The sequence below is a fragment of the Zootoca vivipara genome, chromosome 11 (assembly GCF_965207765.1).
Source record: "Zootoca vivipara chromosome 11, rZooViv2.hap1.1, whole genome shotgun sequence".
NCBI classification, from domain to species: domain Eukaryota; kingdom Metazoa; phylum Chordata; class Lepidosauria; order Squamata; family Lacertidae; genus Zootoca; species Zootoca vivipara.
In genome coordinates, this window is record NC_142594.1 from 37,019,857 (window position 1) to 37,042,696 (window position 22,840).

Below are 22,840 nucleotides of genomic sequence, written 5' to 3' on the forward strand. Positions count from 1 at the left end.
TGTCTCTGCAGTTTTAGCTGTTTATGTTTGTTATACTTGGCAGCTTCTATGTGATTCCCACTGGGTTTCCCACTCAGGCAAACTTACAGGGGCCGGGCCTACTTAGCTCCAGAAGCAGAATGGCATCAATGGAGCACCACCACCACCAAGGTTTAATGTCAGTATAGCCAGAAAGTTATGCCCCCACTCTCTGCAAAGCAGCAATACAATGCATCCAGCTTCTATGAACACAAAGCTCTTCTATAGCTGGCCTAATGGGTGGAGGTCTTCTCTTAAGCTTCTCTTTAGGAACTTGCAGTGGGGATCAAGTTTGTCTCCCGCCTTATGTCATCCCACAGAAGTGTTACAAAACAAATATAGGTGTCAAGGTCAAATTTAATAAAAAGCAGCCTTCTGATTTTGAGAGTAAGTTAACATGTTTGCCAATTAAAACCACCCAAAATTAAATTGCAGAAATGACTGAACACATGGTAGAGACGAAAGAAAAGAGGACAAGGGGTTTTCCTAGCAAATCACGAGTACTTTATCTTATAAAGCCTTACTCATGTCTGGAATGTGCTTTTAGAACTAGGTGGTACAAAGTGAGTTGTCCTTACCCTCTCTGAGCAGTTTAACAGTAATGAGTGATGAAGACTGTTACAGGGGGGGAAAGATGTACTGTAATTAACGTTTTTTAAAAAAGCATATTAATTTGCCACAATGGAATATATACTCTTTTATTGTAACATGTACCTCCTATTAGTTCCCTTCTATTAGTTCCTTTACATTCTCACCGTACCTTAGAAACCACTGTTTATCGTATGAAATAAAACATTCATGTTGTGCCAGAGAATGTGTGCATGTATGAAGGAAGAAATACAGTGGTAGCTCTACTTACGAATTTAATGCGTTCCGAACGAAAAAAATTGTAAGTCGAATCCCATAGGAATGCATTGGGAGAAAAAATTCGTAAGTCGAAGCAACCCTATCTAAAAATTTGTAAGTAGAAAAAATCCAATCTAAACTGCATCCAAGATGGTGGACAGAGCTCCGTTCGTAAGTAGAAACATTCGTAAGTAGAGTTACCACTGTAAATCAAGCTAAGCCACAGTTATCAATTTAAATACAGTGGTACCTCGGTTTATGAACACAATTGGTTCCGGAAGTCTGCTCATAAACTGAAGCGTTCATAAACTGAAGTGAACTTTCCCATTGAAAGTAATGGAAAGTGAATTAATCCGTTCCAGATGGGTCCGTGTCGTTCGTAAACCGAAAATTCATAAACCGAGGTGTTCCTAAACCAAGGTTCCACTGTACATAAAATGCAAGGTAGTTTGCGTACTAGCACAAAACTTTTAGCATCATTTGAAGGGGCATGGCAGAAGCATTCAGGATAGTATTGGATCCTGGAGATGGGCTACAGGAACTGGGCAGACATGATGGGGTGGGTATGAGTAAAACCTGACCTATACTTCTCATAGACATGCTTCTGCCTGCTAGGAGTGAGACTTGGGTCTGCTCTGACTTCTAATCAGCCTGTTACCTTGTCAGATAACTAAGGTGGCAGAATTGTGGACCACCACATTCCCTTAGGAAGGGAGTTAAGCTCCCATTGCCCATGAAGACCTCAAGTGCCAGGGTAGATCAACCCTAAGCTTTATTTGGGCTCCTCAGTCCCTTACCAGCATTTTGAATAAAACTTGCAGACAGGTCAACATATTTGATAACATGGCATTCTACCATATGGATGTAACTAATCACATACGGAGTATAACTCTCGCATTTGTTTCTGTCCAAAACAGGCATAAAAAGGACTGGGCCATCCTTAGGAGTTGCATGCAGCCCTGTGTATCTTCTCAGGTTATCCTGAAATCCTGAACACCTTTGCCGCAGGAAGAACTCTAGGTTTGGTAAGTCTTGCAATAAGTTTTTCATGTCTGTCTATAACGGTGTGTTAAGGCTACTGAAATTGTTAAGCTAGGTCTGGAGGACAGAGTGTGCTACTGCAGCAAACACTAGTCTGCATCTTTAAGACTACCAAGAGAGTGAATAGCAAAGTACAGTCATACCTCGAGTTACAACCGCTTCAGGTTGCGTCTTTTCGGGTTGTGCTCCGTGCTGAACCCTTAAGTACTGGAATGGGTTACTTCCGGGTTTTGGAGCGCATGTGCAAAAGCGCTAAATCGTGCTTTGTGCAGAAGCGCCAAATTGTGACCCGCGTGTGCGCAGAAGCGGGTTGCGAATGTGCCTCCCACATGGATCACGTTCACAACCCGAGCGTCCACTGTATAGTATTTGCAAAAATACCGTGTGAGCAGAGACAAACATGGGAACCAGTGTAAATGCATAGGGCAAAAAAACAGACGAGCTGAAGCTGTAGAGACCAAAGTAAATTTATGTGCTGTGTTTGCACAAAGAAGTACGTAGAGAGAGGTTGGGGTGTGGTGGTGGAAGACAGGTTTTATATTCAACTTTCACTCTTCTTAGCATTTTCCTCCATCCTATGCCCAGATGCTATAAGGGCAAAATATTTATCTTTGAGCATGGGAGCAGATAACATCTTGCCCAAGTAGAGACTGAACAAGGAGTAGAGGAACATCAAGAAGGGAAATTGGTTGCGCATTTTATGTAAATAATTATGGACTAACCAGACAGCACTAAGATTGCAACCTAGTTTCAGAAAGTACATTACTTCTGGCAGAATGAATGGCAAAGTTACAATCCTGCTTGTTACAGCAATGGATTGAAAATAAAGGAGTGCATTTTGGGCCATAACTGCCATCCGCCCCATTCAAGTAGGTCCAATGGTCAGGGATAATGGGAGTTATAACCAGTGTTTTTTTTTGTAGAAAAAGGATGCCGATACTCACCATGAAGTTGTTACAGTAAGTGCCACACTTTTAACATTTGGGGGGGAAAGTGCTGGTACAGTCATACCTTGGTTGTCGAACGCCTTGGTACTTGTATGTTTTGGCTCCCGAACAATCGAAACCCAGAAGGGATTGTTCCGGTTTCAAAAGTTTTTTGGGAAGCCAAACGTCCGATGCGGCTTCCACTATTGTTTCTGGCACGCCTGCGCAATTGGAAGCTGTGCCTTGGTTTCCGAATGTTTTGGAAGTTGAACGGACTTCCGGAACGCATTCTGTTCGAAAACCAAGGTACAACTGTACCGTGTACCTTTAAGTACCCCCAGAAAAAGCACTGGTTATAACCCAAAACATCTGGAGAACATCTGGATGGAGAAGGCTAGTCTTTGGAGAATCCAGCTGTGCCACAGATGAGGTTAAGCAAATACTGGTGCAACCTATCAATGAAACTAGGAACAATTATTATAGAAAGAGGCACTTGGTAGAGCAAGAACATGTTTTGAGAGTGTCAGGGTAACAACGTCTAAAGAAATCAGTGTATAGATCTAGAAATGGTGGAGTCAGGCCAAGATACAACCTTTACCCATAAACAGACATTGACCTAGAACTGATTTATCAGTTAGATGGAATGAACAATGTACTCATTTACAGAATAGTTGGCAAATGAATGACTCCAGTAAATAAACTTTAATACGGTCAAAGACTAGCAAAAGAATGACTCCAGAGGAATGGCTCCAAACTTGATCTGTATTTAAAATTGGAGAAAATTAAGCAAGAGAGTAGCCTAGGCAGAAGTGGGCAAGTTGTAGAAAATGGCAGAAAGACAAAGCAAGGAAGTGGCAAGAGATGAGACCAATATGCTCATGTTTGGGCCAGCAAGGGGGGGGGGAAATACAAAGCTTTGTGAATATGAATTAGTTTAAAAAAAAGGAAATACATTGGCCTGGTTCACACATCATGGTAAGCCAAACTATGACTAACTGGGAGCACACAAAGATGCTGCGCCTCAGAGAGGAGCTGACACCCACTTTGCTCCTTTCTCAGTCCTTTCGGCACAGTGTGGCACAGAAGCAAATAAATACTTTTGGCTTAGTGTGACATTCAGAGGCTCCAGACCACATTGAATGATCTCTAACCATAGACAACCTGTTACTATAGGCCATCGTTAAGGAAGAGTTATCTTGACCATGATTCTAGGTTCAGACAACAAATTAAGATCCCATCTCTAAGATATACTTAAGACCAGGCACCCCCAAACTCAGCCCTCCAGCTGTTTTGGAACTACATCCCTGACCACTGGTTCTGCTGGCTAGGGATAATGGGAGTTGTAGTCCCAAAACAGCTGGAAGGCTGAGTTTGGGGGTGCCTGCTTAAGACAGTATGATACCACTTTAAACGGCTGTGGCTCCCCCCCCAAAGAATCCTGGGAAGTGTAGTTTGTTGTGGGTGCAGAGAGTTGTTAGGAGACCCCCCCTAGTCCGCTCATCGAGCTGCAGTTCTCAGTCATTTAACAGTCAATCCCCCCTTCCCAGTAAACTCAGAATTTAATTGCATAGTGAGGATGGGGCCTAAGCCAAATCTTAGTTTAGTTGTTACCCCAAGCAAAACGGACTGAGAAGCAGCAAAAGGGGTGCAAGGTCCCCTCCGGAAGCCAGCATATTTGCACATGCCTGACAAATCATAGTTTGGTTTAGTGTGGTGTGCAAACAAGGATGCTACACAATGTTTACCACGTTTGGAAGCAACTAAGTAACACTTGTGTTGCTTGTGGCACCCGGGAGAAAAGCAACATGCTGTTAAGACTAGTGAGGTACCTCTACTGCCCTAGCTGCACACTCAGGCACAGGATACAAGACAGCAAATTGCAATGCAAGTCATTAGAGAAGATCTGCTGGGAAACCTGCTAGTACAGGGTTAGGGTGGTGAGAATTATGTGTAATAGCACAACAAGGGAAGAGACACATCTAGCGGCACAGTAGAAATTAGTTAAGTTTATTTATAATCCTGAAAAGTCACTGGTGGTAGCATTTGTTGTGACAGTCCACCCAAGTATACAGTATATATAATACATCCAATCGTACCAATAGAGATTCAGGTGAGAAAAGAGATGGCCATTTATTTGGTGAAGCATTTTCCCTAGGCTTTTCAGCTAGGTGGAGCTCTATAAACTTACAACGGTGCACCGTCCATTTGGGGGTACGTTTGCAATGACTGGGAATTTCAGAGGCTATTATGTCACAAAACAGAAAATGGAACCTCCCAAAAGATTTGTTCAAAGTAATGTCTCTCAAGGGTAGTAGGGCGTGTGTGGAAAGTGCATGACCTACCCCTTGTCAACGACTTGACAACCATTCCTTGCATCAACCTGAAAAGTGTTTTTGTAATCTATCCCAAACTGGAGAGAATGCAGTTATGAGTATCATGCGCCTCAGTAAGACAGAAGCTACAGCTATTCCAAGCTGTTGGACAAACTATGGTTACTAAAGAAATTTACCACCCAGATTTGCAACAGCTGACTTTTAAAGAGGGGGTACAGTCATCTGCATTGAGCAACAGTGTCGTGGGGCAGAAGAGCTGAAAATAATTCCAACATAGGTCACATTTGGCAACCAATGCGCCCCTTTGGTATCAGATAGTACACAGGGTAGATGAGTCTAAAAAGCCCAGGACACAAAGTTTGCTGTATATATTTTGCACTAGGCGGCTTATGGGCATTATTTTCAGCTCTCCTACCCCACTATAATAGTAACAAGTTGGTCATTAACATTATAAATATATCAAAGGGGAAGGAGAACTCAGGTGGTGAGAAACTCTTGTGGCCTTTTGCCTCACAGTCACTAATAGCTTGGCTGGGAAGTATGTCCAAACAGCAGGAGGGAAAGGAGACAACAGCACTGATGAGATGCAACATAGGAAGCTGTCTTATATTGAGCCAGGCCACTGGTCCATCTAGCTCAGTACTGTCTACACTGACTGGTAGACACTCTCCAGGGTTTCAGACATCTTTCCCAGAGATGGTAGGGATGGGACTGAGGACCTTTTGTGTGCAGAGTGGGTGTTCCAACACTTAGTTATGGACCCCCCCCCAAGGGAGAGTTGCAAGAGACTCACTGCCAATAAGGATCAGCAATTTGGGTTAACTTATTGTGGATGGAGGGTCTTAAATTGTCAAGTGTAAATCTCAACATCCATCTGTTTTCACATAGAAACAGGGCCTTTTAAAGCGTCCAAGAATGTTGTGGGTTAAAAGCAAGGGTGAAGGTGATTGCTTTTAATAACTGAGAATCCCATCACTCTTTAAGTTTCATTATCTTTGGTGGGGAAATAAAACCGAACTAGATACGTTTTTTAAAAAGGTAACACAGCCTGGGATAGTTCAGTTGGTAGAGCAATGAGACTCTTAATCTCAGGGTTTGGGGGGGGTCAAATCCTATGTTGGGCAAAAGATTCCTGCATTTCAGGGGGTTGGTCTTGCAGTCCCTTCTAATTCTATGATCACAGCTCTGTTGAAATATTGTACAGTGTAATAAGGATATATTGCCTTTGGCTGCATGAGAGCAAGATCAGCTTATCTTTTATCAGAGTTGTCTGAAGCCAATTATACATATTTATGCTCAGCTGCAACCTTAACAGAACTGGCATTAAGTAAGTGAAAAAGGCAACCTGGCATTTACGTTGCAGAGTGGGAGAGAGAGTGTGGTTTATTTTTTGAGTTGCCCATGAATGTCTGTTTCAACATATAATTTTTTAAAGGCACAATTTTAGCACAGTGTATTAAGTAGAGAATAGTAGTTTTAAGCATATCTAATTCTGTCGTCCTCAAAGTTTGGAACCTCCCCCGGGTGATCTGAGGTTTTTCAAAACAGGTTATAGGCGACAACATAATTTTAGGCAAATCAGTTAACACAGCATCGTTTGGAGCAACAGAGCTAATTAGGTAATAAAAATGCCATATAAAATAACCTCAAAACAACCTGTCACCATTGATTGCAAAAATATTTTCTATCATGGAGGTGAATTGAATATCTACTTGGGTACATTACTGCATATTATACTTCAAGAAATTACCTCATCCGTACTGCAAAATAACTTTACATGTAAACTTTAGATTCACATACTGTGACATACTCAAAGCATCCCTGTTTTCCTATTAATGTAAACAGTAAAATTTAGGGCTTAAAAAAAAGAATATTTTAATAAAATATTAAAAACAGCACAATGTAAGCATTTAAATGTTTCGGTTTTGATCAGTTACAGTGAACAGACTTTCCTATTCCTTTGTTCATGTGGTGGAAAATGCTATTATTGCCCAAAATGATTAATTTCTTCCAAAAAAAGCATCATTGATTTCCTTTGTAGTACACTCAGCTCCTATATGGTAAACATACAGTGTAAAATCTTCATGTAACATGACAATTAAACAGTCTTAATGTTCCTGCTCCACCTCCCTCAAAATATGTCTACCCTTGGCAAAGAACAGCATGATTATGACATTAGATTTTGGTAAAACAAGAGCCAAACCTCTGAACTGCTGGAAGACTTATTTCCTGTTGCAATGGGCCAATTTAATTAAATGAAAAAGGTGCCAACAGGAAAGCTTCCGGCATACGGAGCTTATGATGTTTCTATTTTCAAAGAGTGCCAACAAGCAGGGTAGTTAAGTGTAACATTTGCAGAAAGATCATAGTCGTCATCATCACCACCAAATACTGTCTTGCACCTCTCAGCTCAAAACATAAACCGATCCACAGTTTAGTTTCGACACCAATATTGTAGAACTTAACATGCATATAATGCCTTCCTCCCCACCCACCTTTAACCATTCATTCCATCTCAGCTAGTATTCACGGAGTGTTGTTGCAATGCACACCGAGTAAGAAGCTGATCTATTTTAGTTATTATTAGTTAATTTATATTTGTTTCTGCACACACTCACACGCACGCACACACGCATCAGAAATAGCTAGAACTATGCTGGGCATAAATCAGGCAGCTGTTAAAGCGAGTATTTCACCCCGGTCAGTCATCTTTGCCAGCAGATGTAAACAAGGGGGCTGCCTTCTGCAAGATAGCACTTTGAGAGTTCCTTTTAAAAGAAGCTTTTTTTATCCCTTACACACTTGTAGACATTGCTGCTGTTCCCAGATCTTGTATCTGTCCAATGGAACATTAGGTTACGTCAAGATGTTGGCAATAAAGTCCAAGAACCGCTTTGAATACTGTTCGGGATTCACCGTTGAAATCTCTGCACCAGCCTGAAAAAAGCAAGACGCAACTTAAGAGAACAATTGGCTTGTTGTGGCAGGAGATGCGTTAATGGTGTCCATGTCACAAAACACACACTATGGTAACCATGGTATTGAGGAGGAGGACAGCATAAGTAAAAATCCAGACATTGCCCTAAAACAAAGCACACTGTGGGAGTGCCAGTTGCCTTGCATGTGATGACTCGAAGTTGTGCTACCCAATCATCCAGGCCCCTCCTAGCTCTCTGACTCTTTCCAGCTTGATTCATAATTATCTTTGTCCAGAGCTTCGTTTTCAGGTTTCTCTTCTGCCATCCCTTCTTCCTCCCACCCTCCCTTCCATATCAGCATCCTTGTCTGCCCCTCCCAATATTTTCTTCAAAGTGGCGCCCCTTAGCAGCAGTGTATGCTTGTGTGATCTCCCCAATCAGTACCAGCAAGTCGTGACTGACTTCTCATTGTAAGCATAAGGCGGCGGGGGGGCGATGGTGGCAGTGGGCGGCTGTATCTCTAATTTCGTGTTATCTGAGAAATGCCGCAGGTGTGACTGGCTCCTCCAGCATGAACTCAAAATTCGAAATGCGGTCACCTGTCTAAAAACGCTGGTGATCTCTAATGTTGAACTAAGGCTTGGCGATATCTTGGTATATGATCCAAAACTGGTTTTGAAGCCCATATCATGGTATTGGCTTTATAATTTTTGACCCGGCAATATATCACAAATCATGATGTGTGTGTGTGCACGCTACGCAAAAATCACAATGTGGGGAAAACCATGAAGCCAGCCAATGCCTCTACATAGCTCCATCCTTATTTCAGACATTGTGATATAGCAGTACACTGGTGCCTCGCTAGACGAATGCCCTGTAAGACAAATTTTTCGCTTAACGAAGAGATTTTTCGAGCGGAGGTTGCCTCGCAAGACGAATTCGTTTTGCGAAAACTTCGTCTAGCGAATTGTGGTTTCCCATAGGAATGCATTGAAATTCAATTAATGCATTCCTATGGGCAAAAAAACCAAATAAATAAAAATTCAATGCATTCCTATGGGATTCGCTAGACGAATTTTTCGCAAAACGAATTGACTCACAGAATGAATTAAATTCATCTAGCGAGGCACCACTGTATATATATCACAATGTTTAGCTGGTGATATATCGCGAAGTTGAAAACCAGGTATCGCCAAGCCCTTATGTGAACATAACTGACAAAGTTGGAATATATACATCAATGAAACTTACGCCGTGTTTGACGGTTTTTGCAGCATGGGCAGCTTTCTTTTTTGCATCGTAATGAGTAAGAATATCAATGATTGCCATAAAGTATACCTCCTTCCTGGGTGCATCTGTGAAAGAAATTCATAGTACTGAAAATAATACACATATTTGTAGCCAAGAGATTAAACAACTCTGCAGAAGCAAGTTGGAAGTTATTCTGGTGGTAGACCTTTGCCCCTCTAATAGTGTCTTAAAAACCGTATGTCAAAGGACTTATGTGAGTCCTAGAAATCTTTTCACTCTTTGATAATTGATAAAGGGGTAAGATAGATAGATAACACTTTACAGTGGAGAGAGAGAGAGAGAGAGGAAAGTGTGGGTGCACTTTGCTGCAATTGCAAGCAAGCACAATTAAAGTGACTGCAGAATTAAAACTTCCACACCATAACTTACAAGTTTTTTGATGAACGAGTGAATTTGTAAACTGTAAGGACCTTAAAACTTTGCTTAAATATTTTAGATTTGCTTTTGAAGGTTTTTTAAAACACATTTATAAATCACTTCATAGCCTGAGGTCATCAAAGTGACCTACAAGAATATTTTAAAAATGAGATAAAATCCTCATTTTTTAATCTTCCAAGTATATAGACTACAAGAAAAAAAATTGTAGTACCATGATGAGTTTTTGCCACCACTTAAAACCTCATCTTTTCACCCAGTCGTTTGGCTGAATTCTCACTCCCACACTTTTGCAATTTTATTTGTAGTAAGTGCTGTGGGTTGTTTGGTGGGGATTTTAAGTGTGTAGTAAGACTTCAACTTGTTTAAAATGTTTTAACTGTTGTTCTATATCAGCTTTGGTAGTTATATTGCCCACAGCACAATGTAAAAATCTAAACAGAGAACCTCTGGAACATGCCAAAACAATCACCTGTTTCTTTTGTCAAGCAAGGTGTATTTGGCAGTGTAAAGAACTGTCCAATGTCTGTGCAGTCAGTAGACTTTCCAATGAAAGCAAAAAGGAGTTATCCAAGACACCAGCTCAGAATCTCTTATCTTTCTGTAGCATTTAGCAATATAGCTGGCTAATGCAGTATTGTAGTCATTTACAGTGGTACCTCGGTTTAAGTACACAATTGGTTCCGGAAGTCTGTACTTAACCTGAAGCGAACTTTCCCATTGAAAGTAATGGAAAGTGGATTAATCCGTTCCAGACGGGTCCGCAGAGTACTCAAACCGAAGCATACTTAAACCGAGGTATGACTGTATAAGTGAACTGCTTTTACTGTACAGTATTCAGACAGTACCTAATAATGACATGTTAAAATCAGAGCCATGCATTGCAGATCCCTTAACACACACCCCCCCCAAGTTTTTAAAATCCCACTATAGACGAGCAATTGATAATTGGGCATCATGCTTTTTTGCCTTGGTGGAGTTTTCTTTCCTTCTGGAGCAGGTGTAGGCAACCTTGGCTCTCCAGATGTTTTGGAACTACAACTCTCATGATCCCTAGCTAACAGGGCCAGTGGTCATGGATCATGTGAGTTGTAGTTCCAAAACATCTGGAGAGCCAAGGTTGCCTATGCCTGTTCTAGAGACTGATGCAAGAATTGAAACATCTCCCATGTCTAAATATACTTACTTTCATGGCATTTTATTCCATAAACATCAATGGTTGGATCGAATTCTCCTGGAGCTAAAGGCTGCAAGCTGTTGAGTGTATTTCCTGGGCTATCTGGAGGCGTTCCAACAGGATGAGCCCCATCGCTTTCTCCTTCCTCTTCATCGTTCTCTTCATATTCAACCTCCTCCTGTTCTGCTCTCTCAACATCATGAATTCCAACCAGCAAGCTGTAGTCCATGAGTTTCAACTGAGCAAGGAACTTTGAAGGCAACAATAAAAGGAGGCCAGTTACCAAGGGGTAGAAAATCCCAAGATCCAGTTGGGGTGGGGGTGGGAAAAAGTAACTTTTCTGCACAGCAAATGTTATTTTCTACTGCAACAGGCTTACTCAAATGAAAGCCAAAGAAGTATGCTTCAATGGAAAACAAGTGGGATTCTTCAAGTCTGGTATATTTTATGCATGGCATGAAAGGAGAAACACGACAGTTTCCCTAGCTATAATTTGGATTTGGGGTTTTATTTTTTGCTTTGAAAAGTTGATCAGAACATTGCTTAAGAGACCTTTCTACCTCTTACATATCGCTAGAACTAGGAAGTCAGCCAATGAAATTGACTAGCAGCAGATTCCGGACAGATGAAAGGAAATACTTCTTCACACAATTTAGTGACAGAATGAATGTGTGGATGGTCACTAGCTCAGGTAAAATCCATCAATTGATGGCTAAATGGAACCCCCCTATCCAGAAGCAGTCACAGCAGTGGAGAAGACTGTTTCCTCCATGCTTTCTGTAGGCTTTTCAGCAGGCTATTGGTTTGTCTCTATGGGATACTGAATGCTCTGGCTGACAGGACTTCAATATTATCTAGTGGGAAACTTATTGTAATCACCACATCTGAAACTTTCAGAATTCACTAACCATTGTTTAAAAGCAAAATAGTATGGAACTATTGTATTTGTACCTAAATGTCGGTGAGACACATGGCTTCATTTCCCACCAGCTCCAATGACCCCACTGTTTGCATATGTACACAAGGAAGAGGAATACCATATAGTGACCACAGCTTCTGTACAGGAGTCTGCAAAACTGCATCCTAGTGTGCCCAAGGCTCTTAACACATGATCTGTACCCTGCAACTAGATCATGCACTCAAAGCCTATATATTCCGCTCCAAGAGTACATTCTACCTAGACCATGTGCATGAACAGGGACTGGGTGGGGGCAAAATTGAACTGGTGAAGCAAGGCAGAAGAGCCAACTTTATGCTGCTTTAAGAAATGCTTTGTTACATGAAAACTTTCAATAAAAGAATGCAAGCTGCAAGGAAAACAGATTTGGCCGGTCAGCGTGGAGAGTACACTCCCAAGTCTATGTAATGTTCATCATGCGCGTTGCTTGAATTAATTAAAAAAACAAACCCAAAACTAATAGGTAAGATGAGGGGGTGCCAGAAGGGGGCTTTTAACCCTTTGCTCCTGCCACTGTCCTGATTTGAATCACCCCCCCCCTTTCAATTTGCCATGTTGCAACTAGTTTGATCCTGAAGATCGGTCTTAAAGACAAGACTGCAGCAGTGCAATAATTTGACATTAGATGGTTTAATAATTTTATATACATTAGATGGCTGCCATGAAGGCTTGTTGAGCATCTTAGCCCCATCCCAGCTGCATGCAACTGAAAAGCCACACTGAATAATCAAGCAAACTCAGAAGCTGAGTGCAGAGTTTCCAGAAGAACTGGACTCTTAAGGAAGCAAAGCCATGATCCAGAGAGTCCCTGCTATGAACATAAATCAAAGAATAAAACTGATTTGAAACTGAATTACATTCAACTAAATATATTGGGGTAAATTTAAGTATTTTTGTGAGCATAGCTACAGCTCTTAGTATGCCCTCCCCCCAAAAAATAAAAATGTGAAAGATAAAACCAAGATTCAATTCTAGTTTTCCATTATCTCCGTGGCATCCCAAACCACTACACAATAATTGCCTACATACAAAATTTAATGATCCTTCAATATGAATTCTAATCAATGCCATAGAAGCCACTCCAAACACAATTACATGACTGACCTTCCAAGAATCTGTCATACTTAAAATAGCAGAAAATGCAATTTTACCCATATTTCAGAGGCACATCAAGTGTTTATGGAGCATTTTAACAGTTCAAGATGCAGTGCCATGAATATTAAAAGCAACAGAAGCAACACTTGTGCTTTCCCCCCTGATGCTAGTTTACACCACCAGCTTAAGGGAAGTAGTAGCCTGCCCCAGCCTCAGCATTCCTCCTGTAAATAGACCACGGCTCCAACCCCCCTTTATCTCCTCATTTCAGGGGTTTCCAACCTTAACATCGGTCTTGAAAGACCTGCATTGGCTCCCAGTACGTTTCCGAGCACAATTCAAAGTGTTGGTGCTGACCTTTAAAGCCCTAAATGGCCTCAGTCCAGTGTACCTGAAGGAGCATCTCCACCCCCATCGTTCTGCCCGGACACTGAGGTCCAGTGCCGAGGGACTTCTGGCAGTTCCCTTGCTGTGAGAAGCCAAGTTGCGGGGAACCAGGCAGAGGGCCTTCTCGGTAGTGGCACCCGCCCTGTGGAATGCCCTCCCACCAGATGTCAAAGAGAAAAACAACTACCAGACTTTTAGAGGACATCTGAAGGCAGCCCTGTTTATTGTGTTTTAATATTTCTGTTGGAAGCCGCCCAGAGTGGCTGGGGAAACCCAGCCAGATGGGCGGGGTATAAATAATAATAATAATAATAATAATAATAATAGACCCAGTGGATGTATTTTGAACTTCGAGACAGTGCCATGAGCACCAGTCATGAAATGGCACTGCAGAGTCATGGCACACCATAAAATGACTGCTGTGGGGCTTTCGTGCAATGGTTGCCACATCTAAGAGAGCAGAAAAAGAGACTGAATCATAAAATGGTGCAGGCATGCCACCCCATCAAAGGGGGGTGGGGAAGGCACCTGTATCAGGAATTTTCACTGATAGCTTTTGTGGGTACCATGAGCATTAGATGGGTGCCCTCCATAACATATTGTTCTCATGAAAAAAACAACAGCAAAATCCCAGTTACAAATTGGGAGGACAAATAATTTACAGGTCACTGTAACATTTATTTGCAACATGTTGCATTATTAAATTGGTGGGGTAAAGCTGCCTAGGAGGTCTCACTACAAGAGGCACCATGGCATTTGCTAAGTGCGGTCGAGCTTCAGAGCTGACCAGGCAACCACCCTTACCTCAACATCCTTTTTAAGCTTTTCAAGGAACATCTTTTTGTTCGTTTCATCAATATAAATCTTCTGGCCATCGTTGATGAAGTCGTTGTCTTTGAATGTCGGCAGTTCTTTGGCCTGAAACGGACAAGAGAAAGCTAGCTCATAAAAGCAGTTTCGAAACAATGAGCCCAGTGAAGCAGGAGGTGAAAACAAGGAATTTCCTGATCAAAAGCGCAAGGGAATAGTTCAGAGGTATCCAAAATGTGAATAGCCACAAGGGGGCACAAATGAGCTACGGCTCCAGTGCACACAAGTAATGATTCTAAATGTAAGGATGTTCCCATTTAATTGAGGCCTCGTTTGCTTTTATGACTGATTTGATTAAGTTAAGGCGTTTTAGAGTATTTACAGTAAAAAAGGAAACGTGTTGCTCATCTGCAAGACCAGGCTTCACCTTGTCAAGAGTCATTGCAGACACATCTGTTTTGTCAGAAGTCTAGCACAAGAATAGGTGCTGGGCTCAGCTGCACTACCCATCAAAACGCCCCACAAATGCTGCACACCCAAAAGGCCCAATTCTGATACTCTGCTCCCCAATTAACTATGGTATAGGGCAGTGCTGGATTTACATATAAGCTAAACAAGCTATAGCTTAGGGTCCCACTCTCTTGGGAGCCTCCAAAAAATTTACAGGGAAAAAAATCTGGATATACATTTCCAAAATAAAAGATAAAAAACAAATAAAATAAAACCTACAGTGTTTTGTGTTGTGTAGGCTTCTATGATGTAGGTAATGGGCCCCGCCTGCTATATAAAGGGCCCCATTACCTTCAGTAACTTAGGGCCTCATCAAACCTAAATCCGGCCCTGGTATCGGGAGATCAGGAGCAGGTGTCATGAATCATGTGCTTCCTCACCACTGTCACCACACACAGCACTGGGAGAAGCCACATTTCCACCCCTGATCTCAGAAGCCCGAAGACATGGGTAGGCAAACTAAGGCGTGGAGGCTGGATCCAGCCCAATCACCTTCTAAATCCGGCCCACGGACAGTCCGGGAATCAGCATGTTTTTACATGAGTAGAATGTGTACTTTTATTTAAAATGCATCTCTGGGTTATTTGTGGGGCATAGGAATTCGTTCATTCCCCCCCCCAATATAGTCCAGCCACCCCACAAGGTCTGAGGGACACTGGACCAGCCCCCTGCTAGAAAAGTTTGCTGACCCCTGCCCTGAGAGGTATCCGGCTAAAGCATGTTGGATTGAATAGCTGTGCTATGCCCAAGGTTATTAAAAAAGTTAAGGGCATGGTAGGTAGCTTTCCAACTTGTTCTCTAAGTATGCCAATGTAAGACATACATACAAGTTTATGTGAAGCTTCAGTGGCCTGGTTCACTGCTTTGCTCCTCCTGGGCCTTTTTTTATTTATTCCCATGCTGTGCTGAGCTAAGCCCAGATTTGGCTTAGTGTTTCAGCCAAAAATGGCTTTGTGGTGAAGCTCTCCTCACTGAACCACAAGCTGTAGCCAATGTTTATGTGAACCAGGTCACTGTAACAAAGACAAAGCATTTTTGCGCAAGGTATTTTTAGCTAAAACTTCTAGAAGGGTGACTGGGTAGAGTGCAGCACACGCTTATTTCTTCCCACTTCTGTACAGGAATATGTGTAAATTGGTCCTTAGCACAAAGGCAGAGGCAGCAGTAAAGGAAGGTGAAGATGCATTGTCAAAGGAGAAGAGAAAATGGCAGCACAAGAAGGTAAGGTGAGCATTTCAGGCCTGGTGGTGCAAGTCTACACACACTGCCAGAAACCCTAATCCAGGCTTTGGGGCACCAACTGACTCGGGACATAAAATTCCCCATTAGTACCTATGCACTGGTGCAGAAAATACATCAGTGGCAGAGGGGGATGACATGCAAATACCCAACCACCATTTTTCTTTGAGGCCAAACTCTGAATTATGCCCAGAAGCAAACTGGTAACCAATCAGATCTGCTTCTCCAAGCAGTAGCCTAGAAATGACTACTGAGATCCTTTTAACTCAACAGTACTGTATGCTTTTTTAAATGCTTGTAATTCAGAATGTGTGTATGCTGTCTGATTTCCTATGCTTCTCATTGTATAAATAAATGTTTGTAATTATTTTGAAACAAGCATCTGTTATTTACAGGCAGAGTGATAGCAGAATCATGGTGCATGATTATCACTGTTTCTTTAAAGCTGAAGTTAGGCAACTTAAGGAAAGATAACCTTTGCCATACCTTTTCCTTGTCGCTGGCTTCTCTTGCAACTGTAGACCCCTGAAACAGAAATACTGTATTTAAATAGCTACTGGGGATAAAACTGAAGGGCATAGGTGTTCTTTTATGCAGAATTCCCCCAGTAGATTCACTGTAAGGTTTTTCACCGTAGCCCTGATGCAAAGGTACACACACTCAGATTACAGTAAATGCAACATTCAAAAGCAATTAAAACATTCTGGCATAGCAGTAGGTTAAGCAGAGGCCCCTACCCCTGATGTGTTTCCATCTGGAAATGTCTGCAATTTTAAAAACGGATACAGTGACTGAAACTTTGAGGACAACATGCCCAATTGCAACACTATGAAAAAAAAAACCAGGCAGTTGACCATCTTTGATTTGAGCTGTTTGACAGGGGAATGGTCTCCCTTGGGAGGTTGTGGACTCTCATTCACTGGAGGTTTTTAAGCAGTCATGGATGCTGTAGTTGAGATTCCTGCACTGCAGGAGGTTGCAATAGATGACCCTTGAAGCCCCTTCCAACTCTGCAATTCTATGAATCTATGATTGGACTTGTCAATTGACGGGCACATCAGCCCTGCCAAATACCAACTTTTGCTGCTAGTGAGACAAGTTTAAAATTTTGAATTGGTGTACAATGTACATATAATTGAATTTGTAGGAACCGAGGAGGCCTGACATTTGGGCATATTATTGTTAGCTGCACGCCACTCTTGGCAGGTAGCAGAACTGACAGGCAGTAATTTTGTTGTCTCCAGAAAACCATTTATACTAACGTAAGGGAGAAGGCATTGGGTACGCTACAGCCAAAAGGGGGTGAAAGAATTATGTTGTCATTCAAAATAAGCTAGGCCAGCAAACACGTCTATTTAAGCCAATAGAATGTAGATTGTTTGCATTCTGGGTTTTGAGCTCTCAAGGCCACCCTACAGTTACATTTCAGTATGTAAGCAAATGCAAAGGTGCAAATCATATGGGAAGGTATACACCAGTTTCTTTTGCTAAAAGAGCATGCACCAGCTGGCTTAAAATAAAGTGCACTGGAGGTCAGTCAGTCTTCCTGAGAGGCCAGTTTCCAATTGAAACATATCTTTTTTTCAGCTCACCACGTTCCTTGCTAAGGAAACAAGACAGGATATGAATAAGCTAATCTGAGCCAGTTTGACAGCTTTAAACACACCAACAGTTGCAATCCTATATTTGTCCACTCAGAAACCTCATTAAGTACATTGGGGCTTACTCCCTTGCTAAGTGGGACTGCAGCCTAATATATTTGGTCATGGTAACAGAAAATAGAAGTTGCTTACTAGGGTTTTTGAATCTACAAATATTAGCTCAACTTTTAACACATTCTTCCTAACTCCATTAAAATGGTTCTATTAATTTTTATTTTAAATCTGCTTTGTAGCAGCCAACAGAATGCATTAAGGACATGAGAGCTGCTTCAGCTATTTATTTTTTTACCCCTTAAATGGTTTTCACTGCAACCATTAGCACTTATCCACTTTTAGCGAGCATACTTCTGCTAAGCCACTTCCTTTACAGCACACAATACAACTCAACATTATCTTACTTCCATAAAAGGTTTGGGCATTAGATAAGCCGCAAACTATTTCAGTAATAATGGCTTAACGAAAGAGTTTCCTAGACGCTTTCTGGTGTACTGCTACCGATAGCCTCTAAGAACCCACAGAATTCTGTACCATTTAGCGGGGAGGGGACTATCAAGGCAGCTACTGCAATATTCATAACAGAAGCTGCTCAGTGCTCACCTTTAAATCGTATTTTCTATAAACAGATAAACGGTGGCTGAATACATTCCTTGTAACAATCATATATACTTCGACTCCATCAACAGTAAGCCGGTACATTCCCAAAAACTGAGGAAGTAGTGTGTTGCCATGACACTCAACTATAAACTAGAAAAAAAATTAATATTAGAACTTGACACATACTGGATATCTGTTGCAGAGATACACAGAAATAACAAATAAAGATTCAGATATATGGATTTAATGAGAAAAGTTATACCACAATGCAAACAATTAGAAAAATAATAATTCTAGAATGCCCACATTCCTTAACTGTTGGTGGGTCACGCTATAGGGTAACTGCAGAATTTGAAAAGGTTCTTCCACACAGATATGAAAAGTGAACACACTTTTTTTTTCCATTTGGTTAGGAATCTCTTCAAGGTGTTTCACTAATCCTCGTCTCTCACAAACAGTCAGAATTCACAAAACCTAGCAATTCCCTTCTCTACTAGTTCTCACCTCAAATCTGCACCTCATGATTACACAGTTCACTTCCAGCAGGTAGAAACTATGTACTTTCACTTCTAAGATCTCAGCATTCCCTCACAAAAAAGGATGTCCGCCTTGGAGCCTGCCACCTGCAGATATATGGGAGCTATCAAAATAGATATCATGCCCCGTTCAACTAGCAGATATAAACACAGTATGCATCAAAAATACTTTTTGGGTTGTGTTCTTTGGGGGGGGGGAAGGACGTGTTTTCGTTAGATTAATCCAAGTATTCTTTAAAACTTCTGTTATTTCAGTTAATGGAAGGAAGAATTTATGAGTAACCAGAAAAGGGCCTAGATCCACAACACCATATTCTATGTTCAGCAGGTTCATAGGGGCTTATCATCTCCTCCTCCTAGTAGTATCACCCTAACCTTCCTGAAAGTCAGTGAGCAGCACCCCAAGTGATATATCCTTTTTCTGTAGGCATTCCTCTCTGGATTTCAGTCCATGCCTATGACCCAGCAGTTACTTCCATTTATACTAAATAGAAGTTACCTACCTAACTGTTGTTTCCAGAGACCTACTGTTAACATCAACCATAGTTTAGATGCAAATGGAATGCTAGACTGTAGCTAATGGAAAACAGAAGCAAAAACTTCTAACATATCCTTGTGGCTACACTGGTGGACAAGGGACAGGGAAGCTAATGAGCCTGAAGCTCCCTGAGAATCATTCTCATCACACTAAACTATGGTTTAGTGCAAAGTCCGAACTCTCCCAAGCAGAAGACACCTAGAATTGTATTACTATTGAGAATACAATAACATGGATATTGGAGGATTGATGGTATTGACTTTACTTGCATAGTACAATGCCATAAAGGATTTTTTTCAAAAATAAAAAGTACTCCTCCCCCCCCCAGCAGAGTAAGTCAAATTCTTAAGTGCAAAAGTTAACAATTTACACATTTTTTTTGCAGTTCTGTAAATACCTAGTTTAGTGACTTTAACATTAAATGGAAATGTATTTAGAAAAATACAATGAACAAAGTTAACCATATCTGGAGACAGTTCTTAGCTGTAATCAAACAGCTTTTCAGGTTGCTAGCAACATCTATAATAGTATACAGACAGACTGGGGGTTAATCTCATGGGACATATAAAACACTACATTTGTGACATAAATATGAAGTGAAATAAGCCTTTTCTTCATATCCAAAGATAGCAACTATTTTGAATTTCACTCAACATGACTTTTCTTCCAAGAAAAAAAACACACACACATAGCATTAAAATGTATTTGTTTCATTTCCCCTATCTTAAAAACAAGAATGTTCTACAATATAGATGTTTCTTTTTCAAACCATATTTGCTGTACTGTGCTACTTCGGCAGGCCTATATATTCTATGTTCCCAGACTGATGAAGGAGATGGCTTTCCATCCAACTATGATTTTAGTTTCTATTTATCAAATTAAGTTCACACAAGGAATGCCCTCTTAATAAGTTTGAGAATTAAACAGAGGTGGGCTTAGGGAGTATAACTTGACTCTGGTTACTGTATAGGGAAAAGAACTCGAACAAACCCTTTGCTATCTTTTTAAACCACGAGTAACACTAAAGCTCATGCTTTAAAATAGCTGTACGACCCGTAACAGCAATACTTTGTGTCAAATATTAAACCCAGCTTTATTACGGAACTTACAGTTACTTTTGTCTTCTGGGTTTCTGGGGTTTTCCCTGTCGTTATTCTGTCTCTCACAGCTACAATAAACCTACCATTAAAATTATGGACTGGACGGGCAAATTTAGCAGGGGATCAAATACTTTCCCCTTTCACTGTACCTGAAAGTAAACATACCGTTATATTACTATTTCATGAATCATAAGTATATTTGTCCAATTTTTAAAAGTAAGTGTCCCTTGTCTCCTTGGACCAGTGATAATACCCCACTACCAAACATGCAAAGGCTAGAAGGTAAATAAAGATTAAAATAAATGATGGCAGTTGGACTGGAAAGCGGTGAATAAAACAGGTATTCTAATTTAAGGTTTATATATGCTGGCATGCTGGCAGGATAAGAAAACAGCAGGCGCACAGCTGGAGGAGATAAGGAGGAAGGAAACCCCTGTGGGTCATCTAATCCTTGACAGGCACCCTGCTCCCTCAGGGAAAGAAGTGATAAATGGCAGGCTCTTCACAACTCACATACCTCAAGGAAGCTGCCTTATACCAAGTCAGACCACTGGTCCACCTAGCTCAGTTCTACACTGACTGGCAGCAGCTCTCTGGGGTTTTACAGTACAGTCAAACCTCGGTTGTCGAACGTAATCCATTCCAGAAGCTCACCTGGCTTCTAAAATGTTCAACAACAGAGCCACGGCTTCTTGTTGGCTGCAGGAACTTCCTGCACTCAAACGGAAGCCGCGTCGGAACGTTCAGCTTCCGAAAAACATTCGAAAACCGTAACACTTACTTCTGGGTTTTCAGGGTTCAGGAGCCGAAACATTCCAAAACGGAGGCATTTGGTTTGACTGTATCAGGTTTTTTCATATATACTACCATAGTTAGAGCTCTAGCCTTTTTCCCCGATACGTTATGGAGAGAAATGGGAATTGTCTGTGACAATTAATAAAACTATGTTGATTACCTCAAAGTTTAATGTAAACACAGAAAAAAGGTGTAGTGAGGGGCAAATAAGTTTTCCATCCAAAAGCCTAATAAATTAATCTAAAGCTTCCTACCTTTTCCCCCTTTAAAACCTATTTATTCCTGCTATTTCTGTTGGAAAGTAGGCAAACAAAATTAATTGTTCGGAAAGAGGGCTACAGGATTTTCATTGGTGCCCATTAACTGGCAGTTTCAGTTTTGCCTACACATTAAGTACAAATCTAGTCACAATCAAGTCTTCGTTTGATACATTCCAAGTATTCAGGGTTCTTTATTTTTTTTAAAAAAAAAACTGTCTAAAGCTTTCACTACTTAAAAACAAATCTATAAATAAAAGACAAATTGAGCCCTATGGGAAGCAAAGGAAAGGAAAAACATTAATTTTCCTAAACACATTCAGAGAGTGTACTGTAGCATTTTAAACAAAGGCCTCACATACTGCTTATTCTTAGACACCAGCAGACAAAGACTTCTGCATAGTGTACTGACAATGTGTAATTCCGTCTCTGTTTAACACAGTATATTCCAGAATTCATATACTTAAAATTTATCCTGATTATTAAAACTAAATCCAACAACTCTTATTAGTCACTAATTCTTTTCTCTGTGTGTGTGTGTCCTAAGATGTGCCACTTGTCCTTTGAAAGTTGGCATTACAAACCTGAGCCACTTCTGTCTACATTCACCAAATTAATTCCATTGTGTGTAGTCTTTGCCCAACTCATTGTGCACAGTCTTTTGGTTCTATGGTTTTATCAGGCTTCTGCACAGTTTAAGTCCCCCTCACCAACTATTTGATCCCAAAACTATTTCGCCAGTCATGCCACTCCCCTGATGAAAATATTAATATAGCTGTGTTACAGACACAAAAAGCAATGAATTATCACGGCAGCAATTATCTGCACTCTTGTGTTGCATTTACAATAAATCTTGAAAGAGGATCTCCAGTGTCTCTCTCTCACACACACACACACATAGGAAGAGAAATGCAATTGCACTCTTTCCACTCAAATTGCTAATAAGCACAATGTGATTTGGAGAATGCCTTTTAAAAGAAGACATCTATGCTAAGTGAGGGGGGGGAATATAGCATACATTATCAGTTGCCCCATTTGTGTAGTTAGGCACCCACTACATGCTAGGCATATACCAAGTAGAAAGCTTTTAAATTCATGATTTGTAAGACATGCACAGTGTCAAGCTAATGATACTTTCTGAAGATGCTTAGCAGTGTAACGACTAAGCATTTAAGGAGTACATACACCTTCCAAATGTAAACACGGACCTGCATGATTGCACATACAATTACACGAAATAACTCATTGCTAAAATGACTGCTAACAGATTTACTCAGGAAGGGTGATTTCAGACAGGTTGTTGTCTTACTGCCACCATCAGACGTCCAAGCCATTGGGTCAATTATCTTATACATTGAGATATTATGCTGTGTGGTGCTTCTTCTCGGTCGCATACTTGGGACTTTTTAGCCCTA

The 22,840-nt window shown here is 41.0% G+C and overlaps 1 protein-coding gene across 3 annotated transcripts in view; it reads right to left on the bottom strand.

Moving 5' to 3' along the window:
* Positions 1-4,811: 4,811 nt before the first annotated feature.
* Positions 4,812-22,840, bottom strand: part of PIP4K2A (phosphatidylinositol-5-phosphate 4-kinase type 2 alpha) — a 165,774-nt gene continuing 147,745 nt past the window's right edge. For all 3 annotated transcript variants that reach the window (XM_088654175.1, XM_035129618.3, XM_035129613.3), the window contains 6 exons: positions 18,203-18,349; positions 16,431-16,469; positions 14,190-14,303; positions 10,955-11,195; positions 9,334-9,437; positions 4,812-8,101 (listed from right to left, as the gene is read on the bottom strand). In XM_088654175.1, the coding sequence (XP_088510301.1) occupies positions 8,021-8,101; positions 9,334-9,437; positions 10,955-11,195; positions 14,190-14,303; positions 16,431-16,469; positions 18,203-18,349 (726 nt within the window). In that variant the 3' untranslated portion in view covers positions 4,812-8,020. The remainder of the gene's footprint in view (positions 8,102-9,333; positions 9,438-10,954; positions 11,196-14,189; positions 14,304-16,430; positions 16,470-18,202; positions 18,350-22,840) is intronic.